Below are 21,126 nucleotides of genomic sequence, written 5' to 3'. Positions count from 1 at the left end.
AGTGAAATGAGCACTACCAGGAGATCATTATATACTTCAACAACGATACTATATGAGGATGTATTCTGATGGAAGTGGATTTCTTCGACAAAGAGAAGATCTAACTCAGTTTCAATTGATCAAGGATGGACAGAAGCAGCTACACCCAAAGAAAGAACACTGGAAAATGAATGTAAACTCTGCATTTTTGTTTTTCTTCCCAGGTTATTTTTACCTTCTGAATCCAATTCTTCCTGTGCAACAAGAGAACTGTTAGATTCTACACACATAGATTGTATCTAGGATATACTGTGACATATTTAACATGTATAAGACTGCTTGCCATCTAGGAGAGGGGGTGAAGGGAGGGAGGGGAAAAGTCGGAACAGAAGTGAGTGCAAGGGATAATGTTGGAAAAAATTACCCAGGCATGGGTTCTGTCAATAAAAAAGTTATAATTGTTTAAAAAAAAAAAAAAAAGAAAGAAAGAAAGAAAATGAGGGGTAGGATCCCAATGAAGAATGCGAGTTAAGGGAGGGACTGCCAAAATGGTCACTCATGGGGAACTATGACCAAATAAGATGAAAACCAATGGGAGATGTAACCAGAGATGGAGATTTCAATGGAGGAATTGGGCTGTGTAGTATCCAGCCAATGAGGGACATGGGGAGAAACTTGCGTTTTGGTACAGGGAATAAAAGGCTGGGTTTTTGCACTTTAAGGGTGTGCCTACTAGTTTAGACACCCACTCTTGCAAGAATTTTTTTTTCTATAAACACATATATAATCTTCGACATCCACCCTTGGAAAATCTTGTGTTGCAAAATTTTTTTTTCTTCTCTCCCCACTGCCAGACTGCAAGAAATCCAATATATGTTAAACATGTTGCAAGAATTTAAAATAAAATCTTTCCTGAATTCATGTATGTCAGTGGAGTTCCTGGTAAGATGCTTGTGTTATAGAAATTAAGACCAGGAATAATTTTGTTTTGGCAACTATGGCCAGAGAGAAATTGCAAGTATTAATCTGTAGTGATGACAGAGGATCAGTATAACTGGTCAAGAAACTAAGTGGAAAGATGTTTCACAAAGTTTGAATATGTGAGGACAGAGGACACTTTAATTAATTTTGGAATTGTATCTACACCACTATTCATGTAATGAAGACAGAGTTTTTAGAAGTCTCCAAACTGAATTCAAGTCAACAATGCAATAAGACAAGCCAAAAAAGCTAGTGCCATCTTAGGCTACATTAAGAAAGTCTACAACAAGGAAGGTGATAGTCCTGATAAGACCATATTTAATATAGTGTACTTGTTCTGTACATCTAATAGAAAGGCCAATGACAAACGGAAGAGCATACAAATGAAAGATGACCAGGATGGTAAGGGAAACTACATCTTATTAATAATAGTATGGAAGGAACTATTGATGTTTAGCCAAGAAAAGACTTAGGGAAAAGATATTAATTGACTAGCTAACTAATGATGTTTTTTCCTCTACTAAAATCATTCACCTAGGACTTCTACATATTAATGGTTATATGATTGGGCTGCATTTACAATTATCCTTTTCCAAAAAGCACAAGGCTTGTTGGCTCTCCTGTACAACTTAGGATGGTATGATACAAAAATCGATTAAATGATCTTTAAGATCCCTAAGAATTGGTAAGACAGTGAATGGGGTCGGGGAGGTTTGGGCATTAGGAAGGCCTGGGTTCAAATACATCCTGCCTCAATTAGAGGAGAGAGAGAGGTATAGGTGAACATTTTAGCTTCTCAGGGTCCCCACACAATTCTCTAAGACTGCACATTATAGATGAGCTGTTAATCTTAACTGCTAGTGGTGGTGGTGGTAATGTTTCCATGCTGTTAATTCTCTACACCAATGAATTTTTGAGATTCTATGAACCTACACAAAGATCTTTACAAATTAAATATGAAAGAACACATGGAGAGGGAAGAGATTACTTTCTTTATAGGAAGGAACTATTAGTTGCCATTTTAGTCAGCTTTTCAAATCTGTAGCTATATGGTTTTTTTCCCTCTTTTAATTATTTCACTTGTTCAAGTCTAATCTGAGTTCAAATTTTTGACATGGTACTGTTTTCTGTCAAACTCTACAATGTGAACTTGTTCAATGACCAACTGATAAACCCAAGGTAACACATTAGGATAACAAAGCACTAGACAGTTTGCTTGGAACAAATATAAATATAACGATAGACAGATAGACAGTTTGGTAAAGAGATGTGGAGATGTCCCACCTAATATCTCTAAAAAGACAGGTTTCCAACTTTATAGAGAATAGGAGAATGCTTCCAGCTTGGTAATTACTCCTTCATTCACCTATCTTCAAGAAGAATACTGGATTTGGAATTATATCTATTCATCACACAAACATTTGAAATCTAGATATATTATTCTTTTGGGGGAGCAAGATAAAAGGCACTTTCTCTGGTCACTTTATGGGCAGGTAATTCTTCCACACATCTGGAGGGTAAAAGTATAATCCCAGGTGGCTTGAAGCAGTACCATGAAGTTCTTAGAAAAGTCAGTCATGAATAGGAAACAAACATTTATCAAAGTAAGCAATGAAACAGTCATGGGAAAGTTATCTAGATTAAGCAATGGAATATACAAGAGTCAGGACTTTGTGATCAAGGTCTAAGATGAAATTTCAGCTTAACTGGGGAGAGAATGATCTCATCCTATGAGTTTACTCTTAAGAGTCTCTGGAATTATGGCATTAGGAATCAAAGACCTGCTAGAATGGCAATTTCCTCCCAAATATCTGTGGCTCCTGAGTTCTCCCATTCACCATTCCAAGTTGTTGCCTTGCCTCTCCTTGCTCTATTTTATTGTCTTGCTTCTGCTTATTTTTCCCATTAGTCTATCAGTCAATCAGGAGTTACCTTTCCTAACACAAGAGGCTGCTCTTCAGTTCAAGAGTCTATGGTGGAGACTTTTCCCCTACTTCTTCCCATCCCCACCCCTCAAAAGCAGGTTCTTTTCCTATGGAAAGAACTAAAAGTGTCTGTCTTGTAGGGTGATATGATGGAAATAATGCCAGAGGAGGAGGATTGTTTTCATTTTGTTACTTATTAAGCACATCATTTCAACAAAAAGACTAGATTTGAATTCATATCTTCCTAACTCTAGATCCAATACTCTGTCCATTGTGCCACCAAGATTCTCTCTAAGATCCTTTCTATCTACATAAAATTTGTAAATAAAATTATCATTTTATGACTCCCTAACTTCTCAAAGAGGGACTTTGTAGGTATTTCAGACATCTGAAAGTGATCCTTACTCTCTCAAAAGCCTTGTAGCTATAGAAGTTTAGGAAGGCATAGCTAAACAAACAGTACTGATAAGAAATGTTACTGGTATGACAGATTTTTCTGCAGTCTTTAAAGGCCTTTCCAGTGCCTAAAGATTAGCTTAGTACTTCTGCTTATTGCATAAAAATTCTTTCCTAATTCTATTGCCTAGATTAATATGGATTTTCCCAGTAATCCTTCAATCACTTCTTCCCTCCCAATCCACTCTACAGATTACTTTTTTCAAAGAACTCTGATAATGCCACTTTTATATTCAAATGTCTTCAGGAACTCCCATTGCATTATAGAAGAATGAAATGCAAATTCCATACCTAGAATTTAAGACCCCCTAAACCAGGATTCTTAAACATTTTCCACTCATGACCCCTTTTCACCCAAGGAATTTTATGTGACCCCAGATATGTGGGTATATAAAAAGGTATACAAACCAGATGTTTACTGATAATAAATTATAATTTTGTGACCCTTCTGCCCCCACACATTCAATTATAAGACCCCAGATAGGATCTCAAATCACAGTTTAAAAAGCTAGGCTCGAAACTATAATCTCAATATACTTTTCTTGTCTCTCTCTTCCATACTCCATAATACATTTTCTGGACTGTACTCTGTATATATTCCATATTTTTCTGACTATGTCTTTACTAATGTTCTTTCTGCCAGAAATATCTCTCTGTTTGCATCTCTACCCTTCACTGTCTCATTCCCTCTCCAAAAAGCTCCTGAAAAGTCACCTCTTCCTTGAAAACTTTTAATCCTCCAGAGTACTATGTATTTTTCTCATCACAAGCTACCAGGTATGGTAGGCATTTAATGACTTATCCTTTCTACTAGATTTTAAGCTCTTTAAAGCTATGGATTCTATGCTAATCATTTTTGTATCTTTCCTCTTTATAGTACTTGAACAAATACTTAAATGCATCTGGGAAGCAGACATCTTTTGATAAATCATCTTGTAAAGCTAAAAGCCCCTTTGTAATAGAATAATCACCTCCTAATCTATCTGTTTTGGAAAAAGCTATACATTAATCAATCATGTTTACCATGTATAAGGCATAAAATTAACATTTATTTTATAGGGCTAATTTGAAAGTACAAAAGATCAAAAATTTCAAATAGGAAAGAAGGGAATCCAACAGAACCAGATCTCAAATTAAAATTGTTGTTAAGTTGTTTTAGTGATGTCCAACTCTTTGTGATGCCATTTGGGATTTTCTTGGCAAAGATACTGGAATGGTTTGCTATTTCCTTCTCCAGTTCTCAAGCATAGAAGAGTGTCATATGACCAAAAAGCAGACCCATATGGCTGAATCAGAATACCTAGAGATGAGTCCAGTTATCCCTTCCATATCACATTTTTTCCCATCATAGGTTCTATTTATGTCGCGAATCAGCAAAAGAAATTAAATGGGAATTTTGCAGACACCACAGATTACAAGTGAGGATCAGTAGATAACACAAAGCCTATAATCAAATACCCCAAATTTTACAATAAAGTACTGAAAATACCCCATAAAAATTCAGACTTCTTCTCTGGTGTTAAGGGAAAAACAAAAATATTTTACACAGATTTTCCAGATTATGGCACAGTAGAAGAATAACGGAAAGATAAAAAGAAAAGCTTCAAAAGTCTAATAGGACTTGATTCTGTATGCTGAAGTAATATGGATCCACTGGTATTTATTAAGTAGAGGTGAGATAATATGGTCAAATCTATGCTTTAGGAAAATCAGTTCAGTAGTTTTGGAGAAGAAATTGAGTGAGGAGAGACACCAGGCAGGGAGATAACAGAAGACTTTTTTAGGTGAGCATTGATAATGGCCGGAATTAGAATGGCTATATGAGTGGAAAGCGGGGAACATACAAGAATTGTTACAATAAAAAGTGATTATCTTTGAACACGGAATGGAGTATGAAGAGTCACAAACAACTATTGGAGTTTAAGTTGTCCATCAGATATCCAAATAGGTGTCCTTAAGGGAACTCAGAAGAGACATAGACTAGATTTTCACATCAGGGAATGATCTGCATAGAAATGAGAACCAAACCCAAAAGAGTTCCTAGGATCTCCAAGTGAGGAGTGTAGAGAAAAAGAGGAAAAGAGTCTAGAACAGAATCTTCAGGGACATATTACCAGAGGTTATAACATAGATCAAGAACCAGCAAAAGAGATTGAACAGGAACAGGTAAACAGGTAGGAGGAGAACTTGGAATCAAAGGTGTAACCAAGAGTTTCTACCAGCAGTTGGGACTTTGTCCCAGGTTCATTGGCTCTCAGCTTCTGTCGATCTTTCCAGAACCCAGGCACTTCTCCCAAGATACTCTGCATATAACTATCTCCCCTTCCTGCTCCCCTTTAAAGAATTTTCCCCTATTAGAAGAGAAGAAGATTGAAGATAAGAGACTGTTTTGCATACATTTGCTTATATTGGATTGCTAGTGTTTAGCATAATGCCTAGAACATTTTAAGTGAACACTTATTAAAATGCTCTACCTACCTAAACTAACCTATTTACCTATCTAGTGAATGAAGCAGTTACTTTGTTTTTAAAACAGACTGAAGCATGTAGGATAAAATAATTGGAAAAGGAGTTTCCAAAAAGTATATATGGCTGAGGGTAGTGAATTTAAAGATTGTTGAGAAAGTACAGGTAGTTGCTGTTACTGACAGAGGGATATCAACACCGGAACAAAAGATACAGTTCTTAGAGAAAAAGCAAAGGAAAGGAAAACAAAGAAAAACCTTCCATGAGGACTTCTTTAGATGTCAGAAAAGTAGTTACAGCATTGAATGAATTGCCATATATATGTATGTGTGTGTGTGTGTGTGTGTGTGTGTGTGTACAGCACACAGTACAGGAGCAGATAAACCATAATGTGTATCACCTGTGCACATATAATTGACAATCAATATTGGATTTTTAGAACCAAATAATAAAGATGCCAATATACATTAAATTTTATGGTCCTTTGCTATCTAAACAATAAAGATCATATTTTATTTCCTGTATGCAGAAACACTGCACTGATACAGAAGTCATTTATCTCAGAACCAACCTCATCTTTCTGAAATTTATCAGAGAACCTAGAAAAGAAGAAAAAAGACCAAAAAATCTTCATAGCAGCCAAAAGAGATACCAAAGTCTATGTTCTTTAAGCTTGTGCTCTCTTTACCAGAGTCCCTGTCCCTTTACTCAGAGTCTATTTTAGAAACAATTTTAATAAAGTTGTTTATCTGGTTTCCTAACTCAATAACAATTTAGAAAGGAAAGTGTGGGAGGTAGAGGAAAATAGGCTTCTTGACATACGTCCAATGACAATGGTAAAAAATGACATTTATGTAATAAGATAGGAAACAAAAAATTATCAAACCTAGACAAGAACTGACAATTATCCATAGTAGCTTAGAGGTTATTTAGTGTAGGGAATCTTTCAGTGCAGGCACAAATCTTGCCTGTTAGTCTCAATAGCCGTGAAGGCATTTGAGTATTATGCCCTATAACTGTAATCATAAAAAAAAAAAAAAAGATTAAATTATATTCTTCACATTGCTTTTTAAGTCAGAGAAACATACAAAAGAAAGATTACTTAGAAATTACTTTAAAAGATTACTTTAAAATAATTCAAATAAATGATGTTTAAATGGATCAGCTTCACTTTTCTAGAAAACATATTTCTAATACTCCATTCCCTAAAGCACACCAGATTATAACAATAACAACAACTAATCTCATTTACACATAACTTTAAAATTTACAAAATACTTCTGTTATACAGTGGTATAAGTGAGGCAACATGTTTTGTCCACAATGTGCTCCTCAGTAAATACAGGTGGGCTGTCAAATAGCAAAGAACAAAACTAGTAATGGCCTTTAAAACCCTAGTATTATTTCCATCAGTCAGAAAATAATTCATAATATATACTTGACATTTAATTTCTATCACAAATATTATAAATAGATTTTGAAAAACCTATTATCTTTTCAATTATTGTAATGGAATAAAAGTACTTCTACTTCTGAACAACAACAACTTCTTCAAACTGAACCTAATGATAATAATTTTATATACAGATGACAAAGGGAGAAAAGAAACGATCATTTATTTAATGTTATTAAATAAGTAATGGAGATAGTCACAAAGGAATGGCTCCCAAGCTAAAGCTGAAATAAAATCTCAAAGGGGGAAGTATTCTGTTTGAAAACAGAATACATCCTTACTGAATTGCCCCCATGTGGGCAAATCTACATCATTAACTTCATTACTGATAGTAAACACTAGAAATACCCGGTGAGAGCACAGCCCAGAGGTGTTGAATAATAGATTAATGTAGAACTAATGAACATTAGCTGAAACATGAGTACTTTCTAACTAGATAATCTCTTAAGTGATCATTTTTTAAAAATACCCTATCTATCTCTCTATCTGTCTGTCTGTCTATCTATCTAACTATCTATCTACTGTTTGTCCATCTGATGAAGGGATACTTTAAGGCCTGAAGTTTGTGAACTTGGTAAAAAAAAATTTGATAATTGCATTTCAATAGAATTGGTTTCCTTTGTAACCATATGGATTTTATTTTATGCATTTCATCATTCTGAGGAATACACAGGCTTCATCAGATTGCCAAAGGGGTCCAAAGCACACAAAAAAAAGTTTTAAGAATCCCAGCTAACCACTTTAACAAATCCATGTGAGACCTTTTTATTATAATACAAATTTCAATGCAAAAAAATTCAAATGCACTATCATTGGTTATTTAAATGATGTAATTTTTAAACTAATTATCTTTATTCTAATTAAAAATTTTAAGTGAAAGATTAGGAGTTTTTAATTTTTCATGTACACTAATTTGTACCTTATAACCATAACCTTCAAAATTCCAATTAATTATAAATATGACAGTAAATATAATAGTTGAATAGTGACTCTACATGATTTCGTTTTTCTTAAAGTGTTTCTGAAAGCACTGATATAATTGTAACTTAGTTCTGGAATCAGAAAGACACGAGTTCAAATTTTACTTCAGACACTTACTAGCTGTTTGACCCTGGGCAAGATGCTTCACCCTGCTTGCTTTTGCTTCCTCATTTGTAAAATGAGCTGGAGAATGAAATGGCAGACTCTTCTAGTATTTTTGCCAAGAAAATCCCAAATAGGGTCATGACGTGTCAGACACAACTGAAACAACTTCTCAAGAAGAAATTCTCATTTGTAAAATGAGATGCAAGATTCTCCCTCATTGTGAGAAAAGTTCTTTGTAAATTGTAAAGCACTGTGTAAATCCAAATTAGGATTATCACCTCTATTTCATTCTGATGTTTTTTAACATTCTCTGTAATAATCAATGCCTTTTTCTCTTCAGATTTGATGGCTCTCTTCTTCAGGCCTTCTACTTTTTAACTGGTCTGTCCTTATCCTATTTTTAAAATTGGTTCCTTCTTTCTCCTTACCTAACTTTAGGTCAATAGTTTCTTTCTTTTATATCTTAAAAACAAAAATATTGAAACAACATATGGAAGAAAGAATATAGTTCAAAAATGCTAATATGTTTAATATAAGCTTAATAGCTAGATTTCTATTCTTTTTCTTCTGCATTTGTTCATTTCTTCTACTTTTCAAAACTCTGGTAATAATGCACAAAGAAGCAAAACAAATTCCTACGTTAGCCATGTGTGGAAAATGTTATATCTAATTCTTCCTGTTGTATCTAACATCTTTCTCTCAGAAAGTAGATAGTATGCATCACTGGTCCTCTGGCATCATTGCTGGTCATTGTATTGATCAAAGTTCTTCATTTTTACAGGTTGAAGTCACTGTATGAAGCTTTCTCTTAGTTCTGCTTATTTCATTCTGTCTCAGTGTATACAGATCTCCTGAGGTTTCTTTGGACCTTTGAGTCCTTTCCTTTTGTCATTTCTCAAAGTACAGTAATATTGCATTTCATTTATGTAATTTGTTCAATTGTTACCTAATTAATGGATATCATTTCTGTTTCTAGTTCTCAGCTACAACAAAAAGTACTGCTATGGAAATTTTTTTGTACAGATGGGTTCTTTATTTCTTTAATCTCTATGTGATATGGAACTACTATCATTGTATCAAAGGATATGTAGTTTAATGATCTTCTGATTAAATATAGTTTTGCTAATAACCTGTATTACACAAGAGCATTCATGACAGGAGAAAAAGTGATGGCCCTCCTTACATAGTTTTGAGAAGCTAGCACACTCTCATTATACCTGTGTGCCTGCATCATGTATCATTCCTAGTCTCTGAAACTTTTCTTACCTCTTCTATTCTGGCCTTATTTGGCCTCCTTACCCGGTTTTTGGCTCCATGATCAGATGATACATACACAGGATCATAGATTTAGAAGGACTGTAAATCTTAGAGATCATTTAGTCTAACCTCATTTTATAAAAACCTGAAACCCAGAAGACAGACCTTCTTAATTTTTTTCCACTGACGGCCCTTTTTGACCTAAGAAATATTTACATGACCTCAGATATGTATGAGATACCCAGTTCAAAATATCTAGCTGAAGATATGTGTAAGAAATCATGAGAAAAGTGAGGGCTGGGGGAAAAAAGATCTGAGAATCATCTTGTAGAGATGAAAATTAATTGGAAATAGATGAGATCATATAGAGGGCGAGAAGAAGTCTCAGGACCTCCAGTTATTGAGGGTGTGATGAGGATGAAGGAAACTCAGTAAGAATGGTCATATTTTTAGGAAGAGATATATATATGAGAAAACAATGTCATGAAAACCTTAGAGAGACGAGAATAATAAGAAGATGGTTGATAATACCAAATACAACAGAGAGGGCAAGAAGGATGAAGATTGAGAAAAGGCCTTTAGATTGAGCAATGAAGAGATTACTGTTAATTTTAGAAAGAGCAGCTTCAATTGGATTGTGAGGTGAGAAATCAGGCTCCAGAGAATTAAAGTGAGAGGAAAAAAAGGGGAGGCATCAATTGTAGATTTTTTTTTTTAAGGAATTTAGCCACAATAGGGAGGAGAAATACTGGATGAAGGGAAGCTTACCTATAACATACAATCTCTTGCTAATATATGGAGGGGAAATGATCACTTCAAAGATACCCACTCCACTTTTCGACAGATTTAATTTTTAACAAGTTTTCCTGAAATTAATCCTAAATTTGCCTCTTTCTAATTTTGCTCTCGATTCTCCCCTTTTGACGAGGGGCCCCTAAATAGAGAGAAGCCCCTCAAATATCTAATTAAAGGAGAGCAAGTGTAATACCTCTTGTACATAATAGTCCTTCAGATATTTGAAAAGAATTATTACTACTATCACCCTGGTCTTTCTTTTCTTTTCCAGGTTCAACACCTCAAATTTCTTCAACTTAACTTTATATGACATATATTTGAAGTCCTCCACTATTCTACTTCAAATGTGCTCTGGCCAGGACAAAGTACAAAAGGACTATTGTGGGAAACTCTGACTCTTAATGTAACCTATCCCATTAGCTTTTTTGAGGGTGACCAAATAGCATTGATAAATCATATTGAGCATGTAGTTACAATTAAACCATAAGATATTTTTCAGAGTAACTACTCTTGAGTTATATCTTCCCAATTGGATATCTGAATTGATTTTTTCTTTTTTAGTAGCTTTTTAGTTTTTCCAAATAAGTGCAAAGACAGTTTTCAACATTCACTTTTATAAAACTTTGTGTTTCAAATTTTTCTCCTTTCCTCTCCCGTCCCCTCCCTTAGACAGTAAGCAATTCAATATCAGTTAAATGTGTATAATTCTTCTAAATATGTTTCTCTATTTGTCATGTGGCACAAGAAAAATCAGATCAAAAGGTAAAAGAAAAATACACACACACACACAAAAAAAGAAAATGACACCAACAAAAAAGTGAAAATGCTATGCTTTAATCCACATTCAGTCTCCGTACTCTGGATGAGGATGGCTTTTTCCATCACAAATCTATTGGAATTGCCTGAATTGATTTTTTCAACCCAAGTCTAAGATTTATGTTTATTTTTATTGAATTTTATCTAATGACATCAGTCAATAAACATCTATTAAATGCTTATTCTGGCACCACTCTAAGTACAAGGAACATAAATACAAGCTGAAAGACAATACCTGACCTCAAGGGGATTCCATTGTGAAGGGGGAGTGGAGAAGACAACACATAAAAAGAAATTGAAAGGGTAGGGATGGGGGTAAGGGGATGTCCAAAGAGTTCAGAATGAAGCCCTAAAAAGGAATGAGGACATGGCTGGTCTATGTACTTTCCTTAAAGTTAAGATTATGGGAGGAACCAGCTGGTAGAATGACAAGGTCTTAAGAGAGTAATTTAAGTCCTGAGATTCAAACACAGACAGTCAAAGTCATTCTCAATCCTGACTCCATTCATTGTGTTAACTATCTTAAGCAACACTATATCTTCATCCAAGGCATTGGAGTTGAAGTTTAGCAAGTTAGGTACACTTGAAGGAGCATGGTATAGTGAAAAGAAATCCAGATTTGGAATCAGAGAGTCTGGGTTTAAAATTACAGTCATGTCACCACTAGGCATATACCTCAAAGAAAGAAGTAAAAGATCTATATGTACAGGTGGGGAATGGTTAACTATAATGGAATTTTATCATGCCATTAAAAAAGACTATGAAAAGGAAGTATTCAGAGAAATTTGGAAATACCTGTGTGAAATGAATGAAGCAAGTAGAACCAAAAGAAACAATGTTACAGTGATCATGATGACATGAATAACCAGTCAGGACTCCAGAAAACTATTGATGAAGCATGCTTCCTACTTCTTAACAAAAAAGAGATAGACTGGAGTACTTGGGAATTATCCTTGCCTATATAATAACTTGTGTTTTGGAGTCTCAAAAAATAGAGATACTTCTACAAACACAAGTGCATCTCTCAGTTGAGAGAGAAATCAAAGGCAACTTACAATGTCATCCAGAAGAATGCTGAAATAAATAAATGAAAGCATGCTTGTGATGACCGCATTAGCACCCTGGATACCTTAGAATCACTGGGAGTCAGGATAAGCAAAAGCCCTTGGTCTTTATTCTTGGTTTTTAGAGGTAGGATTGAATTGGATGGAAACAGGATCTCCACAACCTCCTTCTTCCCTGTCTACCGACAAAGTGACCCTGGCTAGTCTTATTCTACCCCCAGTCCCTCCTACAATTCTCTGTATACACCAATCATTGAGCCAGCCCAGGATAGTGGGAAGGGCCATTTTCCAAGTATATGCTTATAGAGTATTGTCCAATAGGTAATTAGCTTTAAATGCTCTGTTGTCTGGACCTCAGTGATGAACTCAAGAGTTTCAGCCCTCTACACATATTGTATTAGATACCATTAATAAGCAAAAGCAAACTAATAATGCTTATCTGTGACTTGCATTATATAAAGTTGTTTAGAGACTTTCCTTGATGGAGCTCAATTGATGTAGCATGAAATTAAAATCTAAAAACATTAGTTAAAAATGAGGCCCCTCATGCAATTTAAATACTTTGTTTCCTACTACATAACAGTTTTTAAAATTGTTATGAGGGTAATTGATGTTATTAGCACGTTCATTAAAAGGAAGCTTCTTTGTAAAATTAATTATGTGATGGTATGGGGGCAGAGTATTGGCTACCTCTATATTACTGCAAAACATACTGATTTTCTTATATCAAAGAATTTCTAAGGGCACATGTGCTAAATTAAGAAATTACCATTTTTCTTAGTGATATTAATAAAGATGAAGCAAATTCCTTTTATAACAAAAATTTCCTCCTAAAATATATACACATGCTTGTACATATATATACATATGTTTATATATATATGTACATATGTGTATATGTGTGTGTGCATATATATATAATATATGTATAAAAATGTATATGGGTATTTGTGAAAAACTAGTTACTCCTCTGAACATCCATTTTTCTTCATTAATGTTTAGGTTCAGACTTACAGGTTTTGAGTTTTTTCACTCTTTTTTCATTCTACATTATTTTATTCTTTCTGTGGTTTCTTATGGGTACAGAATAGGTCTGTGTTATTTGAATTCCCTTTCTTATATTTGAAACTTTTTCTATTGATGACTTGCAAAATTTGTTAGAATTGTTTAACAACTATGTGCTTTGGAGTTTACAGCATAGGATATTTTCTAGAAATAATTTGTATAGTCTTTTTTTTTTTTTTTTTGGTATAGTCTTGTAAGTGGCACTTTGTTTTCTATGTTCAGAAATTCAAGTCAGTTTTCTTATATAATTTTCAACATTAGGAACATTTTCTGTTCAGGTGTTTTTTGACATAGGTTTTTCTGGGAGATCTATAATCCTTAAGTTGTAACCACACATCCTGATTTTGAGATTAATATGGTTTTCTTGTGAAGAGATCATGTTTTCTTTTCACATTATTGTTTTTTTCTAGAATGTCCTTTACTTCCATATATTTGCATTCCCAATCAGTTATTTTCTCTTTTGTATCTTTGCTGAGACTTGATACTGTAGATTCAAGTATTTCTATTTTACCAATTATTTCTTCCTCCCCCCCACCCCATTCTTGATTTCTAGTTGTTACTTTTTCCCCTTTTTAATTTTTTTTTATCTAGATGGTATATTATTTTCCAATTACAAGTAAAGATGGTTTTCAATTTCATTTTTGTAAGATTTTGAGTTTCATTTTTTCACTCCTTCCCTTTCCCTTCCCCAACACAACAAGCAATCTGATATAAATTATGCACATAAATCAATTTTTAACATATTTCATATATATCCTTTTGGAAAAGAAAAATCAGAACAAAGGGGAAAAACCATAAGAAAAACAAAACAAAACAAAACATGGCGAAAATGGTATGCCTCACATTTTCCATCCCAAATCTATTGGAATTATCTTGGATCACTGTATTGCTGAGAAAAGTTAAGTCTATCATAGCTGATCATCACACAATTTTGCTGTTACTGTGTACAATGTTTTCTTGGTTCTGCTCATTTTACTCATGGTGGTTAGGCTATCACTTCACTGGCAACTTCAAGTCCAGTTCCCTTTCAAGTGAATCTTATGTAGTTTTTCGTTCCTGTTTGTGGCTTCCTATAAATTCTTTGTATCTTCTGAATTTTCTGTGGGGTGAAATACTGTTTGCCCAACATATATTTCTTACTTTGAGAGCTTATATAAGAATCTAAGCCTCTGTTACACACTTGCAGCCTAGGGGTCGTATTCAACTACTGGCTTTCTCTTACCAGCAAATTCAATCTGTTGCCAAGTGCCACAGTCCTGGTGGGGGCCATCATCTCACACCTGGATTGCTGTAGTAGCTTGCTCTTTGGTGTCCCTGCCTCCCTGCCTTATTTTAATCTTTTTTCATTTAGCTGTCAAATTGATCCTCCTGAAGTACAAATCTGACTCATCCCTTCATCATGCAATCACCTCCTGTATCTCCTTATCTCCAAAATCAATGATAAAATCCTCAGGTTTATAAAGTCATCTATAACCAGGACCATTCCTCTCCTCTATGGAGAATAATCTATGGATTATGTAATACTGTGATACCGGCTCCTTTACTGTTCCTTACACACCATATTACACAGTGTACATATAACACACATTACTGACTGTGCAGTTTCCCACTGTCCCCCTAGTCGAAACTCTCTTCTTCCTTATTTCAGCCTCTTGGCTTCCTTCAAGACTCAACAAAAGTCCCATCTTCTTCAAGAGGTCTTTCCTAATTCTCTTTAATGCTAATGCCTTCCTTCTGTTGATTAGCCCTAGTTTATCCCATATACTGTTTGTTTATATACAGTTGTTTGCAAGTTGTCTCTTCCACCGGTAACTGTGAGAGCTGATTTTTGCCTTTCTTTGTATCCTCATTGCTTAGCACAGAACTGGCCATATTATTTATAATATAGCAATTGTTAATGCTAGCTGATTGATGCAAATGCAAACTATCTATGGATAGCTTCCCAGACTTTACTCTAAGAAGACGCTTAAATGAACCAAAGAGAAAATAACTCTGTTGGGTTGGCTTGTGAATTCACAAAGTCCAGAGTTTGGGGGAGAGGGGTATGGGAAAAAAGAATAATAAGGCCCTTGGACTGGAATTACATTGAGGCATGTATTTTACAGTAAGTTAATATCAAATACATTTTAGGGATGAAAGTAATAAGAAAATGGAGTACAATTTTGTTTCTGGGGAGTTATAGATAGGCAAAGTGGGAAAGGGTCACTTTGAAATAATATATAGAAATTTTTCTTTAAATTATCTGCAAGTAGAATTACCTATTATTCATGACTATGAATCTATAAAGACACTACAATTGTATTAAGACAAAAAATTAGAATTAATAAGGGCGATTAATAATTACCCTAAAAATTATTACTTCCCATATATACTAAGAAGTTTGTCATAACCAAAGTACATTTATTATTTTACAAATTTTGTCCTAGAATTAAAATAAGATTTTTTTTTAAATATGAAAAAACTAACCTTATTTTTATCAAAAGTTTTAAAACCCTTTGCCAAGTCGCTGACGCTCTCTGGTGATGATGCTCCTTGTAATTTAGGACCTGAAGACAAGCTTGAACGATCCCCTGCCTCAAAGCCAGAAAGTAACACCTCTGAACAGCTGCAATAGGATTCTTTCAGGACTCTTTGACCCGATATCAGGTATGTCTTCAAACCTACAGATAAAAATGACAACCATCACAAATAGAAACAATCATCTAAATATAGTTGACCTTAATAAACATATGCATATATATATAACTTAAAGTACTATATAAGTACTAGCTCTCATTATTATTATTCATTTTATTATGACATATGTAATAGGGATACCCACAAAATTGTCATAAAAGTATGGCTACACTGAGAATAAACATGGTAATAAAAATCACAGTTCTAATTCAGTATCTGCTAAGTATTGAAGCTTTTTTTTTTTTAGTAAATGTATGCATTTATTTAACAATGAAGCAATGGAAGTAATATGTTAATATAAGTAAATTAATAACACAATTCACACATATATCTGGATTGTGGTTTTCTACTCATGTTCTCAGTGTTTATGGGAAACAGAGGGCACACAATTATAAAGTACACAAATGAGGAAATCTCATGACTCAGGGTAAAACACAACTAGACCTGTATATTTCATTCTTCTCCTATTATATCAAGAACCATGCACAAAAACTCTTGAATAGACGTTTTTATTAGCTACCTAGTTAATTCATGCTACTTTTGACCGACACCTCACTGGAAAATAGTTGTTAGACAAAGTAATTGATCTGTGATTTTTTCTGAATATCTACTTCCAAACTGTTCTTGTACTCAAATTTTGTTTCTAGTATTAATATCATTATTAAAAAAATTTGAATGAAAGTACAAATATCATAGTTAGATAATTTAGAATATCATGAAACAGAGAAGTACCATCGATAACCTTAATAAGAGAATCCATATCCAAATAACTTTCCAGCTATTTGGTCAGAATCATGAATAAAAGTTTTTTTTCTTCTAAACATATTTCTACATTTATCATCCTACACAAGAAAAATCAGATCAAAAAGGGAAAAAAATGAGAAAGAAAAAAAAAAAGCAAGTAAACAACAACAACAAAAAAGGTGAAAACACTGTGCTGTGGTCCACATTCAGTTCCCATAGTCTTCTTTTTGGATGTAGATGGTTCTCACTATCATAAGTCTATTGGAATTGGCCTGACACCTCATTGTTGAAAAGAGCCATATCCATTAGAATTTATCATCATGTTTTGCAAGTGTCAATGCTGAAAAATTACCCATGCATATAGCTTATAAATAAAAAGCTATAATAATAATAATAAAGAATTTATCATCACATAATTTTGTTGTTGCTGTATACAATGTTCTTTTGGTTCTACTCACTTCACTTAGCACCAGTTCATATAAGTCTTTTAGGCCTTTCTGAAATCACCCTGCTGATTATTTCTTATAAATAATAATATTCCATAACATTCATATACCATAACTTATTCAGCCATTCCTCAACTGATGAGCATCTACTCAGTTTCTAATTCCTTACTACTACAAAAAGGGCTTCTACAAACATTTTTGCACATGCAAATTTTTTTTCTCTTTTATTATCTCTTTGGATTAAAGACACAGTAGAGACTGCTAGATCAAAAGGTTCAATTTTATAGCTCTTTGGGCATAGTTCCAAATTGCTCTCTAGAATGGTTGGAACAGTTCACAACTCCACCAACAATGAATTAGTGTCCCAGTTTTCCCACATCCCCTCCAACCTTTATTATTATCTTTTCCTGTCATCTTAACTAATCTGAGATATGCATTGTCTTAATTTGCATTTCTCTAATCAGTAGTGATTTAGAGCATTTTTTTAATGTGACTACAAATGGCTTTAATTTCTTTATCTGAAAAGTTTCTGTTCATATCCTTTGACCACTTATCAATCAGAGAATGGCTTATATTTTCATAAATTTGAGTCAATTCTCTATATATCTTAGAAATGAGGGCTTTATCAGAACCTTTGGCTGTAATTCCTCCACCCCCACTCCCAGGTTTCTGCTTCCCTTCCAATCTTGGCTGCATTGGTTTTGTCTGTACAAAACCTTTTTAATTTGATATAATTAAAACTATTCATTGTGATTTCATATTTTCTAGTTCTTCTTTGGCCACAAATTCCTTTCTTCTGAGATCTGAGAGATAGACTATCCCTTATTCCCCTAATCTGCTTATAGTATCAACCTTTGTCTACCCATTTAAATCTTATTTTGATATAGGGTGTTAGGTGTTGATCAGTGTCTAGGGTCTGCCAAAGTATTTTCCAATTTTCTCAGCAACTTTTGTCAAATAATGAGTTCTAATCCCAGAAGTTGGAATCTTTGGATTCAATTTATCAAACACTAGATCTCTATTAGTCATTGATTATTGTGTCTTGTGAACTTAACCTATTCCACTTATCTACTACTCTATTTCTTAACCAGTACCAAATGGTTTTGATGACTGCTGCTTTATAATATAGTTTTAGTACCTAGTGAATCTTAACATTGACATATATATAACAAATTATCATGCTTCTAATTTGTTTACTGATGCAAGTAATTGAAAGAACACTAGATTTGGTGTGGGAAGACATTGGTTTGACATCTGGCTCTGCTATTCACTACTTCTGTAAACTTGAGCAAGTTATTTAATTTTCTCTGATCATATGATCATTTGTTTAAAAAAAGGTAGATTAGAAGATCTTCAAGGTTTCTTCTAAATTTTTGCAATAAACGAAATGAAAAGAAATTTTTTCAAACAATTTCTAACAATAAACTACTATTTAAATTCAAGGAGTAGGTTATTCTTCTTAGATCATATAATTTATAATATTTAAATGATTTCCTCATTTCAGCTTGGGAGAATTTAGAGGGATCCAAGGATGGACAAGAGAAAAATCATATTTCTGTTCCCTATATATTAACTAAGGTGTTAAATATTTGGGCCTGGCTAATCTCTAGGGAACTGTTTAACTGAAACAAAAGTTCTCAGCCCAATAAGGCATTATGGGAAAGCATTAAAAGAGTTCTGAATAAAGGAATCAGGCTGAGGCTCCTCGCTAACCAGCTGTGACCTCTGGCATGTCACTTCCTTTTCTGAAAGTTCCTTGTTTCTTCATTTGTAAAATGAAGGGGTTATACTACATGACCCACAAATTCCCCTACACTTATATACTTCAAGGACACAATAATCAGATTATTGGAATTCAGGATGTGTAGCCTTAAGGGGAGCCAGAAAGAGATGAAGAATTTACAAGGTAGTACAAAATCCCATCTGGGAGGTCAGAAATCTTTTGAAAATTGTCAGTTTCCTTTATAGCCAGAGTGTCCATTGGGTTTGGGGTTTTATTTGTTTTTGTTGTTGTTTTTATTGGTAGGGGTGGAGTGGCAGATTAGCATAAGTTGTATAAAGTTTCACTGGGCCTAAGACTGGCTATGGAAAAATAACCATGACAGTGTACTTCCCGGACTTTCCCAGTTCTAAGCCTCAGTCCCAGATGAGTCTATAAAATCCCAGTAACATTTTAATGGAGTCAAGCCCAGAACTGCTTCACTCATGCAAGGAAAGGAGACATCCTTCAGTTTCTGGACTCTTTTGAGTGCCAAAAATGTTCTCTCCCTACAGTAGCAGTTGTTTTAAAATAAACTTTTCTCCCAAGGGGTTTAAATATAGTCTCATTAACCTGAAGAGAAAGTAAAGTAGGATGTTGCCTGAGGACTGCAACAATTAATACACCAAAAAAAGCTCATCAGTCAGGGCCTAAGAAGTCTCAAATATAAGTTTTCCCTACAAATGATATACAGTTCTTTTTAATAGACTTTTAATTTACTTTAAAAGACAAGTATAACCTTCACCAGGGCAACAAATAGGCAGAGAAGGAATAAAAGTTTTCCAAGTATGCCATCACAAAAATGCCACAAAGAAATTGGTGCTTTTTAAGATTCTAATAAATTTCCCACTGTCGTATTCTTTCCATTTCTCCCCAAACAACAGCAACTAAAAGGATGTGTATATTGTCAGTTTCATCTATTTGGTAATAAGGAATTTTTTTCTTCATTTCTATATACATGAAAAATGGTGATGGCAGAAAAAAAAATAATAACACAGCATTTTCAGCTGGGATGCCTGGGCTTAAATTCTGTCTTTGTCCCTTATTCTTATAAGGGGACTGAAGTTTTTCTAATAATAAAAATCAATAGCTCACATTTATACAGCACTTATAATGTGCCAGGCACTGTCCTAAGCTCTTTAGACTCATCTCATTTGATTCTTACAACTTTGAGAGGTAGGTCCCATTTTACAGATGAGGAAACTGAGGTAAACAGCTATTTGTACTCTGGTCTTCCTGATTCCAAGCTCAATATTCTATCCACTGGGCAATCTGGACAAAATAAACCACTAAAGAACAAAGAGAAACTGAGAACCAAGGACTAACAAAAACAAGGCAGCTAGGTGGTGGAATAGAACACTCACATTCCTGAGTTCAAACCTTCCCTTAGACATTCACTAGTTGTGTGACCCTGGCCAAGTCACTTCAGCATTTTTTTGTCTCAATTTCCTCATGTGTAAAATAAACTGTAGAAGGAAATGACAATTTACTCCAGTCTCTTTGCCAAGAAAATTTCAAATAGGGTCACGAAGAGACTGACATAACTAAATGAAATGAACAATAATAGATAAGTATGGATAATAAAGACAGGAAAATGGGCTAAGTAAATCCTGATTCAGACTAATTTTATTGCAGCTAAGTCAAAGACAATTTGTGAGTACATAAGAAAGCTTAAGATAAGGTCCTTATCTGTAACAGAAAGCTTTGATCTCTGGCAGCTAGATTACACATTGGATAAAGATCTGGACTTGGAGTCATAGAGACCCGAATTCAAATAAGCCCCCCAGTGTAATGCTAGACAAGCCACCTAACCCTTTTTAATATTACTTTCCTCATCTTTAAAATGTAGATAATAAAAGTACCTACTTCAGGCAGTTATAGTGAAGCTCAAGTGAGACACTATATGCAAAATGCTTAGACAGCCTCAAATCACTAAGTCAATGTTAGTTATTATGATTGTTAAAAGGACAGACTAATCTTAGCTTGGTGCTCTGGTTTGTTTTTTTGTTTTTGTTTTTGTTTTTGCTGGATTGGTATGGTGACTATGACTAAAAGCTGTCTACTCTTATCAGAGCAATTCTAATCATTATACTTTAGGCTTATAGGGGAAAAGGCAGAATAGAGACATACCACACCCAGTAAGGAGCAGGACCAGTAG

The 21,126-nt window shown here is 34.2% G+C and overlaps 1 protein-coding gene across 2 annotated transcripts in view; it reads right to left on the bottom strand.

The window, feature by feature from the left end:
* The window catches only part of ADCY9 (adenylate cyclase 9), a 186,159-nt gene that overhangs the window by 57,103 nt on the left and 107,930 nt on the right, over positions 1-21,126 (bottom strand). For both annotated transcript variants that reach the window (XM_051967711.1, XM_051967720.1), the window contains exon 2: positions 15,810-16,003. In XM_051967711.1, the coding sequence (XP_051823671.1) occupies positions 15,810-16,003 (194 nt within the window). The remainder of the gene's footprint in view (positions 1-15,809; positions 16,004-21,126) is intronic.

The sequence above is a fragment of the Antechinus flavipes genome, chromosome 1 (assembly GCF_016432865.1).
Source record: "Antechinus flavipes isolate AdamAnt ecotype Samford, QLD, Australia chromosome 1, AdamAnt_v2, whole genome shotgun sequence".
NCBI lineage: Eukaryota > Metazoa > Chordata > Mammalia > Dasyuromorphia > Dasyuridae > Antechinus > Antechinus flavipes.
Note: the sequence above shows the minus strand (reverse complement) of the source record. Positions and strands in the feature narration are given on the sequence as shown.